Source organism: Etheostoma spectabile, unplaced genomic scaffold (assembly GCF_008692095.1).
Source record: "Etheostoma spectabile isolate EspeVRDwgs_2016 unplaced genomic scaffold, UIUC_Espe_1.0 scaffold00019044, whole genome shotgun sequence".
Classification (NCBI taxonomy): Eukaryota; Metazoa; Chordata; class Actinopteri; order Perciformes; family Percidae; genus Etheostoma; species Etheostoma spectabile.
Window position 1 is genome coordinate 211,686 of NW_022604642.1, and position 20,586 is coordinate 232,271.

Below are 20,586 nucleotides of genomic sequence, written 5' to 3' on the forward strand. Positions count from 1 at the left end.
TAAGAGCCACGGTATTTTAGTGGAGTTAAAAGCACATTTACTATAAGCCATCTTATTACTCCAGCAGCTCACTGGAACAAAACTACAGCAATATCCGGTCTCAGTTTGCCAATGTGTTAAATATTTCAGTGTTTGTCACAGACTTGTCAAGATGTTTATTTACCTGTCACACTTGGGGCATTTTACTGTCATTTTATACGACAGAATACAAAACACAACTTGGGTCTTCATGCATTGATTAAGTTCATTTTTGTTACATAGGTCAGTTTGTAAAATGGCATCGAGCGATGACAGTGGCTGTGTTCGGGATCACATACGTGCGTACTGCCTACGCGATCAGTCGGCCGGCTGCGTGCGATTCCGAACTCAGCCAGTGTTGCTCCGATTGAGCAGGTGTGATTGGTCATCATGAATTTGTGCTACACACTGCATTGAGCCACAATAATGAACCAAACTACTAAAAGTTGTTTGGGCTTAGGTTTACACTGCATACGGAAAGTATTCATGGAACCTTACCTTTTCCACATTTAATTTTCATCAAACAGAATGACCTGAGCCCAATTTTTAACTTGACCGCAAAGGCTGTGAATTCTTATAAGTGATTTCTTTGTTTTTTTATGTTTAATAAATTTGCAAAAATCTCAAAACTTTTTTTAAAGTTGTCATTATGTGTAGAATTTTGAGGAAAAAATAAATTTAATTCATTTTTGGAATAAAGCTGTAACATAACAAAATGTGGAAACAGTGAAGCGCTGTGAATACTTTCCGAATGCAGTAGCTCCTAGCTAGAAATGTAGTCCTATTTTGATATATTAATGAAAAATGCTTTGTGAATAGAGGCCCTGGAACAGTAGTTTACCTTTCTAGTATCTGTGAAGCAACTATTTGTATAAACAACTGTGGCTTTAAAACAGATATGAGTGGGATGTGGTGTCTCCTGGGTAAAGTTTGTGTACAACGAAAAATGTCACACAACTCTAAATGGGGAAAACAATTATTTGGTGTGTCATACTTTGTACAGGAGTGATCAGCGTGTTCTTCTGATGAATTTTAGGTTACACCTTAGATTGGACTAATTTATAATCATGTGTCTCAAAGTTAAGGCTATAGCACATGCTCACTATATAAAGAAAATATTGTAAAAACAGCTTAACCCTCAATCTTTGTAAAGGTAACTAACTCTGTGTACTGATTCTGGGGGCTGGTTTCCTGGAAAGATATTGAATCTTTAATATTTTCTTGATAACCTCAGTTAATTTATAGTAACTTCTTTCTAACAGTTGTGAGAGTTTTTGCTAAGAAACCTACTTAATATAGCACCAAGACCAGCCCCTGAGGATATTGCATCATGTTTTACATAATTAAAAATGCTGTTATTTAGTCCCTTAGTTGTCTAAAGACAAACTGTCTAAGGTTTTAGGCTTTCTATAAATTGCGACGGTTTTATTTTACGAAAGTGAAAGGTTTCCTAAATATGTAATTAATTTGTCAGTGCAGCGGGCACCTTTCTGCCTCTTGGTGTATTCAGACTTTTCTCAGTATTTGCAGAATATTTCCGTATACTCCAGGTAAATTATTTAATAAAAATAACTGGCAAATTGTGACAAGAGGATTTTCACGAAGACGTCCTGCCATTTGGATTGTATTTGCGCATGTGCCATTCTGTACAGTATATCCCACTCTCTCTCCTTTTCCTGTTCTACTAGCCGACAAACTTGATAAGGTTTTTGTTTATTAGACCTGGGGATGCTTTTGTGTAAAAACAGGCTCATTTTGGCTGGGAGTGTAAATATAAACCTTGATCACAAACCTTTCTGAAACTTAAGAAATAATGTACATACTTTAGGTAGAAATGCCATCGTTAAATTTCAGTATTATGATTTATGAATAAGCCTTAATTGATGTGTCAGTAAATTCAAACGTAGTTATTTACAGAGGCTACATTACAAATCTAAATTGTTTTCCATTGTGGATTTTTTTCCTTTTCCCAATTTTAAGTTTGTGTGCCATTTTTAGAACATAGCAGTAAGCAGGTGATGTTTCAGCTTGAACTGCATGCTTATGACATGTAAAACATTTGTTGCTTTAAATATTGAATGTAACAGCATTTCGCTTTCATGACAATAATACAAATAAGTTGCACAGTAGAAGTGATGTTTAATAATAAAGGATGAAATCAAGTTTTCATTTAAGTGGGAAAACTAAATAAGTGACTTCAAATAAAGAAACATTTGAACCTGGTCGTTCAGTATTTATTTTATTAGACACTAATAAAGAAATTCTGACAGCAAAGCAAAAACTGACTGTAACATGTCACACCTGCGCTTGTTACAACATGAGCTCAGGAGGTGTACAAAGGTGATACGTAATTAATAAACCATGTACTCCATATAAACACAATCAGGCAATTATTTCATAGATCTCACTAAACTGCAAACGAGTCAAGGGGCTGATAGCTTTTGAGCAACTGTAATAGAACCTGAACATTCATAAACATTAAAGGACTAAAGCAAAGCAAACATCGCTTAGTCAGGTTTTAGGTGGCATATGCACTGTACAATATTGATTATATTGCATAACTTTTCTTTTTTCTTACCTATTGTTTAAATACATGTATAATACACAATTAATCTCGTATCAACATACTTTGTTGTCTAACATATCTGAGCTTAAACCAGTGTATTATATAAGCTCTTGTGTCACCTAGAAGGTAAGGAAATTGAAAAACAGTTATACAGTACTTACATATTTCTATGAAATGAGTGGCTGTAACTAAGTTAAAAGCAGCTGAAAGTGTTGAATATTGCCGTGTCATAGTGTCAGTAGCGTATTGTTGCTCTGACTGCCCGACTGGTTTTCACCCATAAAGAATCCTTGGATTGAACAGACTTTGAACATTGGAAAGTAGTGAAGCACAAAACATGGGTGACGTGAGTCAGCTGACTTCCAGGTAACCCATGATTCTGTTTGTCAGAGGTTGATCACATATGAGAGTTGTATGTGGGGGTGGTGTGAACTGATGGTTTCCTTGATGACATCTCAGCCTTCGTCCCTCTGTCCACACAAACCAGGACGCTCCCATCGGAGGCAGCGTCACTCTGGACAGGGGTGAGGAAACATTTAGTATTCATAAGAATAGAATTAAGAAGTCAAAATATTGGACATTTTCCTCATATTATACTACAGCCCCTTTTGCATTTTCAACAACACAGTTAAAATGGGTTTAATATACTTTTCTGTGTACTCCATGAACGGGTACTCCCTAATATATGTAAAGAATAATGCATTTCATGCATTCAATAAAGTTTATAGAAAATCTTAACCTATCTCCATACTCACATCATTATTGGCTACAGTCAGTTTCCTTGCCGCTTTCTCTTGTAATCCCAGTTTTTCCATAATCAACTCAATCCTGGATGTAATGCCTGCCACAGAGCTTTCAAGGTGAAGAACCTGTCTGGACAGTCTTCATGGAGAGAGCAAGGTAATTCAGTTTCTGGTTAATGTCCATTGTAATGAAATTCATTCTTCTTGTTTAAAGACAAGAAAAATTAAGACGTTTCATAGGTAAAATGTAAAAAAAATTCTTCCCACCTTATGAACTGTTCCCGATCAACAAAGGTATGACTGGAGTGGTTCTGCTGCTCATTGGATGGCACAGGAGGCGTCTCCAGTACTTCTTTCCCATAAGTCGTTCCAAGATCATTAAGCTCAGCGCAAAGAGCGTCCTGACAAACAAATAATAAATGTAATAAGACAGCTTTGTCTGCATTCCTTCTGACAAACATCTCTTAGTGCTTGTAAAACTAAATAAGAAGCAGACACGAACCCTTTTTTCTTCAAGCTCGATTTTCATCCTCGCTTGTTCATCTTTGTCTAGAATTTGGTTCCCATCATGGTCAAACCGTGAGAAGGCTGCGGAAATTTCATGATCAGCATGTCCCATCCTACGAGATCATCGGAGCGGTATGGTTATTTAAAACACTAGAGTTAGGTTATGCCATTTTATTTTGATATTCTGTCACTTACTCTTTCAACGTTTCTCTGAAGTCCTTGAATTCAATTTCCTTAGATCCAGATTGTAGCACCTTCTGAACATCTGTTATTTTCTCCTTTTTAAGTTTCAACTTCATAAATGTCTTCATATAGCTCTGAATTACAAAGAAAAAGAACATTTTGTTTGTAACTTGAAAATCTTCATCCATAGACGTGTCTATTTTTTACATGAATCAGATTGCCTTTACCTGTTTGATGATGTCAGTAAACTGTAGCTCATCTTTTTGGGATGAGAGCTCCTCCTTAACCTCGGAATACGTGTCATTTATGATGGCCAGAAACATGTTCTGAGGGACAAATACATAAAAAGATAATGAGAATTTCATCTTTATCCACAAGCATCTTGTTTAGCAGAATGACTTACCAGTAGAACAAAGAAAACAAAGAACACATAGGTGACAAAGTAGATCGGCCCGAGAACTCTGTTAGCGCTGTCGATGGCATTGTAGTCAAAGTCTCCAAGAATAATTCGGAACTGTGTGAAGCTGCAGAAAGAAACGAGGATTGATTAATTCATTCTTCCCATCATCCTATTTAAATATTCCCTGCTGAGCCGCTGTTTGGAACACCCCTTACATGCACTTGACGAAGGTGCTAAAAGATTCAACCTGTGTCCCAAAGAGCAAATATCCAAGTTGAGCATAGGCGAAGAACACGATGAAGAACATGATGGCAAAGCCCAGGATATCTTTAGCACATCGACCCAGTGTGGAGGACAGCTGAGTCATGGTCTTGTTAAAACTGATGTACTTGAAAACCTAAAGGACAAGGAGAAAAAACACAGTCTTTGGGATGACACAAGTGCCCAATCATTTTCATATCTAATTAATGGTAAATGTATTTTAGTTTTCTGACCACTCAAAGCACTTTACATGCCACATTAACTCGTTCACAGACACATCCATACACTGATGGCAGTGGCTGATATGCAAGGTGCCAATCTGCATATCAGAATCTAACATAAATCTTCAGCCTTTGGGATTTCATTATCTTGCCCAGGACAAGGACAAGGAATTGCCAATCTTCCAATTAGTGGACGACCCGCACTATCTACTGAGCCACCTCACAGTAATGCGTTCAAGTGAAAGATGTCGGTACTTTACCTTGATCCACGCAAAGAACAAGTTCACTGCATTCATGTTGTTGAACTGTGTTTGCCAGAAGGCCAGAAACTCAAAGTCAGCGTAGATGTCGGGTTGTTCCAGAAGTTTGCCAAGCAACTTGTCCACTTTGACAGTTCGGAAAACATTGAATACAATGGCAACGATGGCGAGCTGGGAAGGAAAATAATTTTACTTCTTTGCTGCAAAGCACAATGAGGGAAAAGGACATGTTTGAATTAAATAAGAAGGACATTGTCTTACCATTATGACAACAACATCCAGTATGTTCCAGATGCTTTTGAAATAGGAGAGCCGGTGTATTCGCAGCTCAAGAATCTCCTCCACAACGTAATACATAATGAATAAGCAGAATACCATCTCACAGCCGAGGATAAAGTAATCCCAGTTGGTGACGTAGCGGATCAGTTTGACTGTTCTTATCTGGTAGGAAGGGATTGCTCCGCCAGTTGCTGGGAATTCAACAACCAACCTAAAATATCGGATGAAATGTCCGTTAACCAATGCGTGTGTATCAATCAATGGGCCAAGTCGCTATTGTCAATAGTGCTCTTTACCTGATGACACAGAACATGTTAATATTTGCGTTGTAAGTGGAGAAGTCGATGAATGCTACTCTGGTTCCTCGGTCAAGCCACAGGTTGTCCACCAGTTCCTGCAGTATGATGGCGCTCTCCTCTTTGGTGCGACTCAGGTCTTGGTAGTACCCCGCTCCACTGTATGTGGCCAGCAATCCCCAGTAAGAAGAACCTTTGATGTCTTTCTCTGTGTGATAGGTCCAGCTGCAGAGGAAGAAGACACATTTGCTCTAATACTCCAATCTAACTGCATACCCAAAGTTAGCCTGTAAGGAAAACAGTGTGCGGCTTACGCGGTGCCATTGATGAGACCGAAGCTAGTGTCATCCTCCTTTTTGTCATTGTAAACATCGAAACATTCCGCGATCTCATCTTTAAAGTCTTTGTGGACCTTGCAGGAGTTGTTCATGATCTTGATCTGCCTCATTCTAGGGACTCCCAGCAGCATGTTCTCATAGTAGATGAAGGACTGGTCTCCGGTGTCCAGGGATTGGTTATTGTACCATTTAGTCCAGTAGAGGCTGTCCACCATTGGGCCCTGGGTATACTGTTAATATATACAAATAAAAAGAGAGTGGACACAGTTTGAGTTGCACAGAACTTATTTCTCAGTGATTTCTCACTGTGGCAAACATGGAGGAAATTAATATGGAGATAAACTCACAGTCCAGAAGTCAGCCATGGAGCCAATGGACTGAAACATAACCCCACTTGCACCAGCTGTGTTCACAAACAGGTCCGTCATGGCTTTAGTGTAGTAATAGGTGCTCGAGCTGGTCATACCGTATGTCACTGAAAGACAACATTAGCACATTTTTAATAGCCAATAATTGATTTCTATCTGGCTTTGCTCAGGCTTAGCTCTAAATGTTGCTCCATTCAACAGGCCAAGATAAGACAACTCAGACTCAGACACGCAAGGCCTTATTGAAGAGTTGTTGTTTGGCTGTGTTTATGTCACTACAGTCAAACAGATCCAGATTAGAGGCCGTAATTAGTTTGAAAAGAAAGCATGCTGGCCTGACGCAAATAGCCTCTTCAAACAATATCAATCTAACCGAGACAAAGCAACAATGGCTCGGCCAAATGCTCTTATCGCTAAAAGGCAAGGGAGCAGAACCCATGTCCCTTTCACTCCCAGTGCTCAACTGGACAATGGATCTCAGGCAGAGGGATGGGCAGGGCATTTGTGGTAGGCATTAACGCAGGGGCTTTTAATAGTAAATCAACAGTCCAAAGTGCCCTATACAGAACATTCGGTCAAATGGTGAGCACTGCACTTAAGGGAACAGCATCGCTTAAAAAACAAATAGTTGACTGAAATATACTAAAGTAGACATAAGGTACAGAAATACAGGGACAGCATTTAGTTTTACAGATGTGAATTCTCTATTCCATCGCATATGGACCATTCATTTAAAAAACAACCAGTATTTAGAAGAAGTTTTGATGCTTGCATGTCAATTTAAAGGTTTATAATATATTCAAAATTTGGGAAAGTAGGTGTAAAGTTAAGCTTAAACCCAGGTTCACAACTTTTTTTCAAAATATCTACATTTTTCGTCCCCTGGCGACCTCATGCATATTGGATCATGCCCAAGCCCTTTTTTTTACTTCTTCAATACTCCTTGAAGGAGTAATCTTCAAATGGCCTTTGATTTTGTAGCAGATCCGCATCCCTTCTCTCTGCCCTTTTTGGTATTTCATCTAACAACACCCTATCAGCTAAGGCACGACATGGCCTTCTACACCATACTGGCCAGGCGACTGAATCTTTTAAATTGGAAGCAAGATTCCCATGATTGTTGGATCAAGGATGTTTGATATAATCTAAAGTTGGCAAAACTGAGGTTCTCCCTCAAGGGATCTCTGAAGAGATCAAAATTTGGAACCCTTTACGGTCCATGATAGAGTTTTTAGACATCTTTCCTGAGGAGTAAGATATCTGAGTTTTTTCTGACTTTTATTGTTTAAAACTCAACACCCCAGTTCTTGTCTCCTTGTGGATGTTTTGTATTAAATAATAATAAATAAAATAAAAATATATTTAGAAAAATACTCAAATAAGGTACAAATACCTGAGAAATGTAATAAAAAAAAAGTAAAAATATATCTCGATATATATTTTTCGAGTACAAAACACTTTACCATTCTATACTGTACTTCATCCATTATTTTGACCCGGGTACTGATCATGATTTGCAACTGGAATTTTGAGACTACCACAAGTGCCAGGAATAGACAGCCATATTGAAAAAGCAACAGTTTGGATAGAATCGCATAGTAGAATACTTACAGAGTGATATATCCACCAGGAACACCAGGTAGACTATTAACTCCCGTAGCGTGGTTCGGACAAACAGTTCTCTGTTGTTTGAGGTGTTTTCAGTCAGTGTTGTGCCCCACAAGCCTACAGACAAATTACAGTGGGTTTTATGTCATTATGATACAAAAGGATGTACTGCTTTTTAAAGACCTTTCATGCAGAGTGGGTATCGACTTTGACCCTGGGTTGACCTAAATTGATTAGCCAACAAGCAGGTCCACATACATTTTTGGTTAAAATAATATTGAGACATAGCAGTTGATTTTACAGACCCAGACCCAGACTGGACCAGTACCAAACAAAATCCTCAGTGAGAGCGGGCGAGTCTAGGTGTCATCCATACTGGATAATGCCCTTTAGAGCAGAAATGCTGCTGTAAGCTCAGCTGAGTGGGTTCCTTCCTACCTTTGATAAAGGAGCAGCAGCCTCTTTGTTTCTTCCCCAGGCTTTGGTCAGTGGATGGCGGTTCCTCTGGGAATGGGCCGGGGAGGTCCGGTTTGTACATGCTGTCCATGGAGCCCTGGAAGAGGGGCTGGGGGTTGTAGATGGTGCTGACAGCTCGGGGCAGGGGCAGAGGGGAGCCACAGTAGCCCTGGTTCACCCAGGCTCCGTTGCTTACGCTGTTCAACTCCACCTGCCCGGTCAGGTGGCTGTCGGCCCGGTTGTTCCGACACTTCATTCTGTTGGACACCCGTGTGTCTCTGTGTGGACTGTTAGTGTTTAGGTCAGAGAGGAAAGTGAAGCCGAGCAGTGCAGGCAGCTTCTGAACACCTGCTGAAGGGATGATTATAAAGAGTGGATGACATAAGCTTTGTTGAGGGAGGAGCTGTTGGTCCCCTGTTGGAGCTTTTGTAGTCTTGAGATCGAGACCCAGAAAAAAATACATCGAGGGAATAAAAGGGTGGGTGTTGTACCAACAACATTGACGTTATCTGTTTTGTTTACCTCAGCAAGGTGGCCTTGATTTGGTCAGTGATGAATTCTTTTTTTCCTGATAGCAATAGTCAATGCATTTGGTAGATGGTATTACAGTGTTAAAAATAACCAGAAAATATAATGACAACCCTCCTTCAAACTGGCAGGGAAGATTGGCCAAATGTAAGGACCTTCATTCTCTAGTTCTGTACAATACAACACCACATACCACTCCTTTAATATGCTGGAAATGTCTCATAAAAGACAGCATCCAGCTATGTTGGAGGCTGAATAATTCCGCAGCTAAAAGACAGTTGGATGTGTTTTGCCCTGTCGGTTCCTTCCATGCTGAGCACATTGTTGTCACAATTGATTAACAACTCATCCAATAACGTGCTCCTTTTGAGGAAATCAATTAATTGCATGTTGATTATATTTTCTGTCACCAACTGTTTGCGGCTTGTGACTTAATTAATGAGGAGTGTAATTGCAGTGTCATTGAGGATCTCAGCCTCATTACCATTACGCACTTTTGACTCTACCATCTATTCATTTGTAACACGCCAACTGTCAGAAAGCATTTAGCAAGAATGCAGACATTCACTGTGGCATGTGATTCATTATGACCATCTGTATCAGCGTTTGGCACCTGATTTTTCATTTAACACTTATCACACGTGCACGTGGTCTAAATAAAATATATAATATTAGTTCAGCAGATAAAGTAAGGAATACTTAAGATATGTTTCATTTTTGCTTTCTATAATTTGATACATGATATCTATGGACACATTTATCTATGCATGTATTTATGTGATTGTTCAGTTGTGTGGAGGCATTAAAGCAAACAGGAATAGGACATTTAAAAACAACACATAATTCCAAATAGTACAACTCAAATAAACTGCAGGCTAATGAAATGTGAATAAGGTATTAGCAGTTGGACAGTACAGTTAATGCACTGCTGTAGATGTACTTAATGCAGATATAGTTTGGGTCCAGCTATGGCCGTTCATGCTTCAGCGGCCGTGGACAGAGCGATTACCCACAGCCATTACCCCACAATAGAGTTTAATTTCTGCTTCCCCTCTGAAGCCATGGCAGGATCTGGTACACAGGCTTCTTTAACCTGCTGTGGCTTGTGCCACCATTCAAACTTTTTTTTTTTTTTCTCAAATCTGTAACAATCACTTTTCAGTGGCTAATGAGTGCCATTTAAATCTGTAGTGTGGCTCCAACAATAGAGAGTTGTGGAGCCACACAGCTACGGATACATTGGTCTGTGCTGTAGCAGAATCCTTGTGATATGTTCTTTTTTAGCGAACATTTGAGCAAAGATTAGTTGAATGCTTGTACTTGATTTTGGTTCCACATTGACGTACAAGTGTCTTATCTCGGAGCACAGGAGGTCAGAACAAAAGGAGGATTGATTCCCCAGGGAGCGGAGCGAGGCAGTGCAGCGGACAGGCCCTGCCATTGCTCCTGCTGAGAACTTGACACACACAAAACAAAGGATGTGCTGTAAATTAGTGGTTTTAATACTGCACAGAGGAGACAAAGGGACAATATGAGGGTTAAAATACAAGTGCTTTCTAATAATAAGAGTAGGCTTTTAGTAAAATGCACCTAGGATTTTGAGATTGTTAGGGTTATATTTTGCAAATAAACATGTTTTTGATGACGCAAAAGAAAATGAATGTAAGGAATCAGCTTTGTGTAGTTAAGAATTGTGTAAAACATTTTAGGTGTTATACAGATTAAACCTTATTAAGCCCATTACGTACACATAAATCATTCCATATTTTACTATTATAAGCTTATGACTGGGAGAGAAGATAACAAAGAACAAGTGAAATGTTTTTTATACAAAATAGTTTTTTTTATTTTTATTTTCGATCAAAAACTATTATTCAACAAAATAGGGGTCTGCATGTGAAAAATAACCTCTGCTTTTCAACTCTACAAACACGTATCTACACTTTGACAAAAATAGTTACATATTGACTTTGACTATGCAACGAAGACCACAATGAGTTTCTCAGAATCCATTGAACATTGCACAACATTTGAGGGCCGTATCAAAATAACTGATAGGAAAAAAATACACCATTGCCTGTATCTTCAGTACAGTCTAGCGCTCATTACGATGACACAACATCTCTGTCATCGCTACTATACTTTGAACAAAAACAAAATGCTCAACATTGCTGGGTTTCCTAGCAAAAATAAAAACGACTTCAAAGTGAAATTAGAAGTCTTTTTGTAGTCAAAAAGTACAAAAATAAAATAATGCAATACAAATGTATTTACTGTCTCCTGGATTGAAGGAGAAATATTCACATTGTCACTCACATCCAACAATATGACTGATTATCCACCAATTAGCAGCAGTTTATCCGTGGACCTGATGGCCATCGAACTGATACGAGAAGGACGAGTGGATGTAGTCCTCTTCAGTGGGAGAGTCGTACCTCAGGAGGCAGGGGTAGCTCTCAGGCTGCACACAGTCAAACTGCAGGTCCAGCCACTGCCTGTGAGGAGCGTTGTGTTTCCTGGCGTCTGTCAGGATCCGGTTGAGGGCCATGATGTAGCTGAGAGCCATCTGCAGGGTTTCATACTTGGACAGTTTTTTGTCCTGGCCCCACTGGGGGACCACTTTACGTAAGCGATCAAAGGCGGTGTTCAAGCCCTGCATCCTCTTCCTCTCTCTGGCGTTGGCAGCCATCCGTCGCCTCGTGGCGGTCTCATATTTCTCCGGGCTCTTGGAGTCTGGTTCTGAGGACTCGGATCCAGAGTCAGTGCAGCTGGGTCGCCGAGACTTCATCATATTTGGTTGAAGGATCAAACCGGTATATGTCTTTAGCTCAGAAAGCCCCAGCTACCAGTCAACAGCTTTATTAGGGAAGTTTCCAGTTCAGCTTCAGGGTTCCTCAGAGCTCTCCTTAGTGTTACAGCCTGGCTGATGTCCAAGATGTGTGTGTGTGTGTGTCCTTAGTGTCAGATATTTGTTACTCCGGATAGTGGACAGCCTAAAGAGTCCAAGGTGTCTGTGATCCTGGAGACAGTGAGGGAGCAGCTTTTATAAGATGGAGCTGATGAACAGGTGGCAGCAGGTGGAGTCCCTGCCCCCCCCCCCCCCCATCTTTAATATTGCATATAGAGAAACACAGCCATGTAGACTCATAAACATCCACACCCACTCTCAGCACACACAAGCATATACATGTATATACGCACACACACACACACACACACACACACACACACACACACACACACAAACAAAACCTTAATGAAATTCCAATTATCTTGGGCTGGGCTATCGGGCTGTGGCTTCACTCAGAGCCATGTGTCACAAACACCAAAACTCTGCCATCTGGTAGCACAACTCACCACATCCGATGGTGCAGACTAACTTTTAAAGGGCTAAGATTGTGGATATTTCCCTGTTAAACTTACATTCCCACCAACCTATGTAAAATCACAAAAATCTAGAAATTAACCTAGTATTAGTGATTGAACTCTTAATAAAGCTTTGATTTAAACTGAATATTGACGAATTATTGAATACAATTACAGTCAGGTATTAGCAATATAATTATTAAAACTACAAATGTTTCTAAAAGCACCAATTCATTTTTATCTAAATAAAAAATCACAATACTGACTTATTGTATATGCAAACGAATCTCACTATATTGTATTTTTTTATAGAATAAAAAAAGTGTGACTCAATCATTGTTACATTTACCTGCCGTGTGTCTTTATTTATGAAGTATATAATATATCTTAGGAAGCAGCTTGGTCAAGACGTTCCCTTTCACTGGTCTCCGTGTGATAATAACCATAATCTGAGATTAGCCCGAGGCAACAGAAGTGGAAGTGTGGTCTGTAACCTGAGGGATTTTAACAGCACATCGGGGGATTAGGACTCTCAAACAATATGTGCCAAGATGGTGTACAGATTACTGCACCATCTGAGATTTGGAAAGATATCTGTGAACAGGTGAAATACGGAATTCTCCTTTATATTTTAGAAGTACATTAGTCTGAAAGGGTGTTAAAAAGGGCTGGGGTATTAATGAATCACAGTATGTGGGAGGCATTAATGTTCCTTATGCAGGCTACTTGGGACCACATATGAAATTAATAATTGATCTGTTTGCTGGTCCGAGAAAAATGAGACAGACAGAATAATTTGTCTGTCTGTGCTTCCCATCTGTCAGCATTTTATTCTGTAATTCAGGAGGATGGATCAGAGCAGGTTCCTCCATACAAACACACTTGACTGTCACACACACACACACACACACACACACACACAACACACACACACACACACACACACACACACACACACACACACACACACACACACACACACACACACACACACACAGCCTACTTCAAGTTCTACAACAATCTTTCAGTTGGACTTTGAATCACATTAAATGTGTGTTTACATGAAACACATGCAAAGATTTTGATTCATTACTTATAAAGTACAATACTTCAGTACTTTGAGTGTATTATTTTGTTCTACTTAATACCTCTCCTCGACATGTTATGTGTCAGCTGTAGATTCTGTTGTATTGCAGTTTAAGATTTTTACATACACAATAATGAGCTTGTAGTTGTTCTGAAATACCCAGCAATATACTTAGTTTATACCAGCTACAAAATGGGGATACTGTTTACACAATGCAAAAATACTACTAATAATGTGAACATTTTGCATTGTAAAAAGGAGCCATACTGCATAGTGAGTACAGTACTTTAATGCTTGAATGTATTTTGAGTAATAACATTACTTCAGCACTTGTAACTTAAGTGAAATGTGAATGCAGGACTTATAATTTATAATGTAGTATTCTTACACAGTGGTATTGGTACTTCTACTTAAGTAAAGGATCTGAATGCGGCTTGATTTTTTTGGTGTCATCCTTTGTCAGCTCCTGTCACTGTGCACTGAAACTCAAAGCTTGGGTGTAGAGGCAGGTTATGAATGATTAATCACTGTCAGAGGCCTAGAATAATGCCCGTCTCTGGTATTGGGTCATGGACACAAGCTGATGCTGTCTGGTCATTTTGGGATGGACTGGTTAGCTGTGCAATTAGGCATATAATCCCATCTACCAGTTGGTTCATTGATTACAGATTGATGTAGTTTGCCAGCTGCTGCTTGTCTTGTCTGAGGGCCTTGTCTCAGACGTGGCCCGGCCCTTCCGTGTCTTCCACCCTTGTTCTTTTTTTTTTTCTTTTTCTTTTCACAACCCCTCACGATTGGCTTGTCTGGGCACCGATGGCTGAGCCATGCTCTCTGTCAAAAGCCATATGTCACAACTGAGGAGTGACCCGCCTGCTCCGACAGAAACATGTACCCTCATAAATCCAGCACTCCTTATGGAGAAATGGAGATTAGGACACAAAGCGTATGTTTCAGTACAGGAGAAAGTGTATGAAAGGATTCCCTCTGCATGTATCTCATTATCATTACAGGATTAAATTTAAAGGAGCAGTGGGAATAAGATTATTCTTAATGAGGGTAGAGAAACATATCACAAGTGTGCCACTACTTTTGGTTTTCAATGGGTGAAATTTGATTGCTGGCTTTGTAAAAAACAGGATTGTTATGATTATGTTCATACTGCAGTAATCAAGTAAAGTACAAATGCAGTTCATTACACTTAGAAAACTGCATTTAAAACATCACGGCAATATTCAGTACAAGTGAGCTATGAGTATTAAATTAGTAAAAAGAAATACAAAATCATACATATGAAAAAAAAAAAAAAAACGAAACATTGGATTTTATGAGCCCAAAGACATAAACTACAGCACCCAGTTAACAAGTAGGCCCGGCAGCTGGTCAGATGAGGCTCGGAGTATAATTAGGTCACGTAAGGTGAATGTAATTTTATGCCTATTTGAACTCTCTTCCCATCTAATTGGACTGATTAGCAATGCTTAATTGGCTTCAGAGCTTTCCTTTTAGTTTTAGTTTGAGCTAATATGGCTCGAATTACAGGATATAGTCAAAACAAGCTCTCAGTTATAACGGCAGACTTTTTGATTCTAACCCACATTAATGTCATGGTAAACTAACCTACAGTATGTTAATACATTCTGCGTAAAATTCTGAAAAAGAGGAAAGAAATAAGACACTCTGAACATGTGTTGCGAAGGAGCACTGAAAATAGAGCAGAATGATTTCAAGTGTTGTCTAAGCAGTTTGCAGCATTATAACCACCTGTTCCAGTAAAGTAAACACATCACTCAATTGAATAAATATAACTTTATTCTGAGGACAAAACTATTTTACAATGTGCAACTTCAGTTGAATATGTGCTGTTCTTCAATATGTTTTCAAACCAACTCAAATGTATCTTAATCCAAGTTTCTTATTAACCTCTGTAGGGTACATTCGACTTGTTGCTGGTAAAGCAAAGCCAAGGGTCAAAACATTCCTCACGTAATACATCTCAAAATGCAGATACAATCCGGATACATCTTTTTCAGTAAAAGATGAATTTAATCACCTGAAAGCAAATATTAACCATGAATGAGAGACACCTAACATATTAGTATTATGACTGTGCAGACACAGTGTGTTTGTTAAGTTGTACAAGATTGCATCTTGTTGGCATGCATGCACATGAAAAAACATGGTGCAATAAAATATGAACCAGTGATGAATGTCAAGAAATAATGTAGATACATGTAGAAAGAATCCCACGTGCCTGGGGCCATTTAAATAAACTGCTCTTAATGGCACATTCAAATGAACTTTAATGTACTCTCAACAAATAAACAATAACTTAAAACTGCTTTTTATATAAACTTTAAAAGAATCTATTACTACTGATACAGGTATATATATATATATGTATATATTTATTATTTCAATAAGAATAAGCAGTACTTGTACCACTTTGAGAATAGGACTAACAATTAAGAACAGATGTTTTCACCAACATTTAGCAACACCCTCACTACTGTAACTAAATTTGAAAAAATGAGTCATTCAAACCTGTCAGAGTACACTATTCAACTCCAATGATGGCTCGTGAGCTAAGACTTTGCAAATCTGTTTTTTTCTGTCACATGACTTGAGTAAATAGGAATGGTGACAAACCTACTATCAGTGCTGATAGTTTTAAAGGTCCCATGACATGGTGCTCTTTGGATGCTTTTATATAGACCTTAGTGGTCCCCTAATACTGTATCTGAAGTCTCCTTCCCAAAATTTTCTGGGCGGGCAAAACAGAGAAAGGGGAGGTAACCTTGCCCCTTATGACCTCATTGGCAGGCTGGTGGAGCGCATATTAATGTTAAAAAACCTAATAAAGTGACATTTTCATGCCATGGGACCTTTAAACACAAAAACTCTTTGCCATTCCACTCTTCACTTCAAATGCATCACGCAATTCACATGGCAATCGGCTCAGATCGTCATTCTCCTTTTAGCCCTTTACTGTCTGGACCTCGGGGAAGCCTTAGTGTGTCCCGGGAGAACTCTGACTGTCACCCTGCTGCCGTTTCACAGCTCCTCGCTCTCCAGCATGACCTCAGGAGGGGAGCTGGAGAACAGGATGGGGTTGGTCTCCGACGTGGGGAAAGCTGACCTGATGTCGAGGCCCTGGCCCGTCAGAGCTGCATAGCGGCTGCCTGTGCGCGCAGCCTTTTTCATGGGTGCAGGGATGCTCTGATGCCACTGTGCTGAAGGCGCAGCAGACAGCTAGTATTACTACTTAGAGTGACAAGCTGAAACAAAGGTGCCACATTTCTTAACAAAGCTAATAGTTACATAGCTGTACAGAATATTCACCATAGATATCAAGCCTGCAGGTGCAGGATACAATTCCAGCCTCGTTTTTAGCTGACACTGTGTACCAGCCAGCATCGTCCTTTGTTGTTGGATGGATAAGGAGACACACATATCCTGTTGCCTCCTGGGTCATGCTGAAATGAACAGATCATGGAGAATTCATTCATTTGAAACTTTTAAGTTGCAATACATGGTGGTGAAACAGCTATACAGACAGGCTGAGAACTCCTACCGACCTGGTTCTGTCCTTGGTTTTAGGAATGGTGTCATTGTCTTTCTTCCAGAAGATGACAGGAGGGGGCATGCCCACCACCCGACACTCCAGCCTGACTGGAGACCCCTCAGGAATACCCATGTTTTGCAGCTTCTCCACAAACTGGGGAGGGTGCTTCATCTCTTTCTCTAAAGTGGAAAAGATTTGGATTACTGGAACTTTCAAACAGGCCATGGGGCATCACACTAAAGTATTTATTGGCTTATTTATTATTCCTTTCCATTAATTGTATCCAGTCCTTACCCACAACATTCAGCTCTAGACTAAAGGAGCTCTGCCCTGCTTTGTTGCTTGCAATGCACGTGTATGTGCCGGCGTCATTCTGTGTCAGAGGATCAATGACCAGAGAATGGATGCCATTCTCCCGCACCAACATCTTGTGGTAAAGGTCTGGATAGATTGGCCTTCCGCTGACCAACCACATCAGCTCTGGGTTGGGGAGGCCACTCACCTGGTAGACAAAAAACGTTGAAAGTAAGGTAAGGGCAAAACTGCAATATGTCCGTATCAAATGCCAGGACCTGCTGCCTACCTTACAGTCTAGTCTACACAGTTTTCCCTCATGACCCATCATGTCCCCCGGGGCCTGGAGGAAGTGAGGCCGAAAAAAACGCTCTTCCGTTTGTTCACTTTCAACTTCCTGTATGCGGGCTCGCACCCTGTAAAACGTGAGCAGAGCATATTATGGGGCACAGACGCACATTTTGGCATTGATCAATGACATCCTTCTCATAGTGTATGTTATCCTTTTAGTATAGTCTAGTGCAGAGCCTGTTTGGAATGATTCCTTGGTCTTTGGTATTACTGCTGCTTGCAGCTTTCTTAAGAACCTCCCATCCACCTGACACCTTCTTTGAGTCCTGAGCAATACACCTGCCATGACATAGTTGCATCTCCTAGCAATGCTAGGGTAAACGCATAATTTGCTAACAGCTATTTGGGACCAGGCTATTTTTGGCAAGCGTTCATTCTGATGCTCAAAATGTTTGAGTTGGCTACAATGTCACCTCTCCGATCTCTCTTTCTTCATCTGTTCTTTTAAGTACTGTAGCAAGCGACGGAGAGCGAGCTGTACCCAGCATGCTGTTTGGCGATTTAACAGTTATTAGAGGTTGCCTCGCAATTATAACCTGTGTGTACACAGTGTCTGTATTTCGATCTTTCAATTTTCTTGACAATCTGATAGACTTCACACTTGGCGAGTGTACTGCTGATGACCCAGTGAAGTTCAGCATTGAGTACAAGCTCTTGAGATGTATATTTTAGATATTTATTAGCAGTAATACAGACAAAGACGCCTTCTATTTTAGTTAGACACTGTACACATGATCACAAAACAGCATTATTGTCAGGGAGGAAATTCAATAATTAGCTGGTTCCTCATGCTGCAGAGGGATTCTTCTTACCTCTGCAGATCACACTGCACACTCAGTCCTGCTCACCTCTGAGAGTGAATGGGTGTCTTTCGGGGAGGTCCCGTTTGGACTATCAAATGACCCGAGCAGCTGATACGTCCCTGATGGTCATTTAACATCAAATATTAGATTTTGCAGCTGGAGAAAAGGCGTTAACAGCAAGAACGGGAAGTGTGAAGTATCACCTGTGGATTAGCTGCCATGACGGTGTAGTTGCCATCGTCGTCATTGGTCGTGGACTCTATATGTAGAGCACAGGTTCCATCCCCCTCTCTTATCTTCCTGTAATGGATGTTCTTCCTCAGGACCTGCTTGCCATCCTTGAACCAGTAAACCTGATGAGAGACACCGATGTAGAGGATAAATGTGACAGATCACGCTCTCATTTATGCAGCAGAGTTGTTGACCTCTCACCTTTGGAAAAGGGATTCCTACTACTTTACAGGAGAAAGTGACGGGCACGCCTTCCATGGCTCTGAAGTTCTTCAGTTTCTTGTCAAATATGGGTGCGATACATCTTCCTGTAGGGACGTCATCGTGCTGCACCTCATCGTCCGACTCCTCCACCGGCGTACGCTCCAAACGGAACTCAATCTCACTCATTAGTCTCTGCTCAAAATTGGACACTTTGTACTCCTAGAAAAATAGGACAACCACCACATAAAATAAATCACCACAGTCAACATCGCATAGCATCTGTCTTGTACATCGACACTTAAAGTCCCATGGCATGAAAATTTCACTTGGAGTTTTTGTTAACATTAATATGAGTTCCCCCAGCCTTCCTATGGTCCCTTGGTGGCTAGAAATGGCGATAGGTGAAAACTGAGCCCTGGGTATCCTGCTCTGCCTTTGAGAAAATGAAAGCTCAGATGGGCCGATCTGGAATCTTGCTCCTTATGAGGTCATAAGGGGACAAGGTTACCTCCCCTTTCTCTGCTTTGCCTGCCCCGAGAATTTGGCCCGCCCATGAGAGAGAGACATCATGGCTTTCAAACGAGCAAAGTGGCAGTTGGTCAAGGCCACACCTCCAGCCTCCACCTTGCCCCCCCCTCTCTCCTCCTCAAAAGCTACAGACTCAGAAATGGCACATACTAAGGAAAGCTCATTGTGGGACTGGCTCTAGTAGCTGTGGTTCTGCACCAAGGCTGAATTTTGGGAAAGCTACTTCAGATACGGTATTAGGGGACCACTAAGGTCTGTATAAAAGCATCCAAAGAGCACCATGTCATGGGATCTTTAACACACTGAGATAAGCAACAAATGCTCTTGGAGAGGTATGCAATACTCAGAAAGATAAGACAGCGTGCATCTATTTATCATGTAGCAACCGTGGTATTAAAGTAACAAACTATGCCTCAAGTCTCTAAAGAAAGAGGTACAGATTGTGACTTTAAACCACTCGGCGATGAGGACCATGCAGTGGCATCTGTCTGACGGTATCATTCCGGTTGGTAAAACATTGTGCTCAGACGACCAAACAAAATAGGGCTGAAGGTAAAACAGACACCAGAGGAAGATGAACTGCCGAGTTGAAAGACAAAACTAGCTGGAGAATCTTAACACATGTGAAATGCAAGGACAATATGCAGTTTTTTTTGTTTTTGTTTTCCAGAAGTGTTGCGAAAAAGAAGTACTATGTCATGTTGGTCTTTTGGGAAAATCTGAAATGCAAACAGAAGAAAAGGGGCTGCAAGCTTCAGTGTCAAATAAGTTGAGTAATGTCAAATAAGTTAACCGAAAACTGGAGAATACAGCACTAAACCACAGTACAGTTGTTACATTGCATTAGCTTAATGAATGCAAGCTACATATTAGTACTCAAGCTTATATTTCTTTATTAGAGAAATTAATGGTATTTAGACGTTTCGTAATCTCGGTCTGAAACATTTTAATGACCTATACAGCGTCGAGCAAAGCAGTGCTTGGGACGGGAAGATCCTTGTACCTCATCATAGTTAATGACAGTAGCAGGAATGTTTGGTCCAGGGGGTCTGCTCACTGTTTCCCCCTCATTACTCAGCTTCTATGAGAGGATAGGGATGGATGATGAACACCAACGAAGACACACAC

The 20,586-nt window shown here is 40.4% G+C and overlaps 3 protein-coding genes across 4 annotated transcripts; all 3 read right to left on the reverse strand.

Annotated features, from left to right (window-relative positions):
• Positions 1-2,279: 2,279 nt before the first annotated feature.
• Positions 2,280-8,823, reverse strand: pkd2l1 (polycystic kidney disease 2-like 1). 2 transcript variants are annotated; one of them, XM_032509920.1, is made up of 15 exons: positions 8,487-8,823; positions 8,052-8,165; positions 6,420-6,547; positions 6,049-6,302; positions 5,735-5,959; positions 5,421-5,649; positions 5,160-5,330; positions 4,633-4,814; positions 4,421-4,541; positions 4,245-4,343; positions 4,030-4,151; positions 3,830-3,947; positions 3,595-3,728; positions 3,340-3,466; positions 2,280-3,098 (listed from the first exon to the last, which is right to left on the reverse strand). In XM_032509920.1, the coding sequence occupies exons 1-15, from the start codon at positions 8,758-8,760 to the stop codon at positions 2,982-2,984; spliced, it is 2,415 nt and encodes an 804-aa protein (XP_032365811.1). In that variant the 5' UTR covers positions 8,761-8,823; the 3' UTR covers positions 2,280-2,981. The 2 variants fall into 2 exon arrangements, with proteins under 2 accessions (XP_032365811.1, XP_032365810.1); XM_032509919.1 differs by having other exon boundaries at positions 2,280-3,096; positions 3,336-3,466.
• A 1,978-nt stretch (positions 8,824-10,801) lies between these two features.
• On the reverse strand, positions 10,802-12,051 carry atoh7 (atonal bHLH transcription factor 7). The gene has a single exon (XM_032509937.1). The coding sequence runs from the start codon at positions 11,821-11,823 to the stop codon at positions 11,389-11,391; it is 435 nt and encodes a 144-aa protein (XP_032365828.1). The 5' UTR covers positions 11,824-12,051; the 3' UTR covers positions 10,802-11,388.
• Positions 12,052-16,374: 4,323 nt separating this feature from the next.
• LOC116683574 (myopalladin) lies at positions 16,375-20,539 on the reverse strand (the record flags this gene model as incomplete). Its single annotated transcript, XM_032509939.1, is given in 9 exon segments — positions 16,375-16,715; positions 16,825-16,958; positions 17,061-17,226; positions 17,342-17,549; positions 17,631-17,757; positions 18,541-18,614; positions 18,699-18,848; positions 18,928-19,149; positions 20,462-20,539. Coding segments are annotated over 9 exon segments (1,338 nt in total), but the record flags the coding sequence as incomplete, so codon positions are not given.
• Positions 20,540-20,586: the final 47 nt, after the last annotated feature.

Coding starts and splice junctions, on each gene's coding strand:
- pkd2l1 (XM_032509919.1), bottom strand. CDS start 8,760: ATGAAGTGTCGGAACAACCGGGCCGACAGCCACCTGACCGGGCAGGTG. Junction 4,815..5,159: donor TGTTCTTTGCGTGGATCAAG/GTAAAGTACCGA, acceptor CTTGTCCTTTAG/GTTTTCAAGTACATCAGTTT. Junction 4,344..4,420: donor TTGTTTTCTTTGTTCTACTG/GTAAGTCATTCT, acceptor TTTGTCCCTCAG/AACATGTTTCTGGCCATCAT.
- atoh7 (XM_032509937.1), bottom strand. CDS start 11,823: ATGATGAAGTCTCGGCGACCCAGCTGCACTGACTCTGGATCCGAGTCC.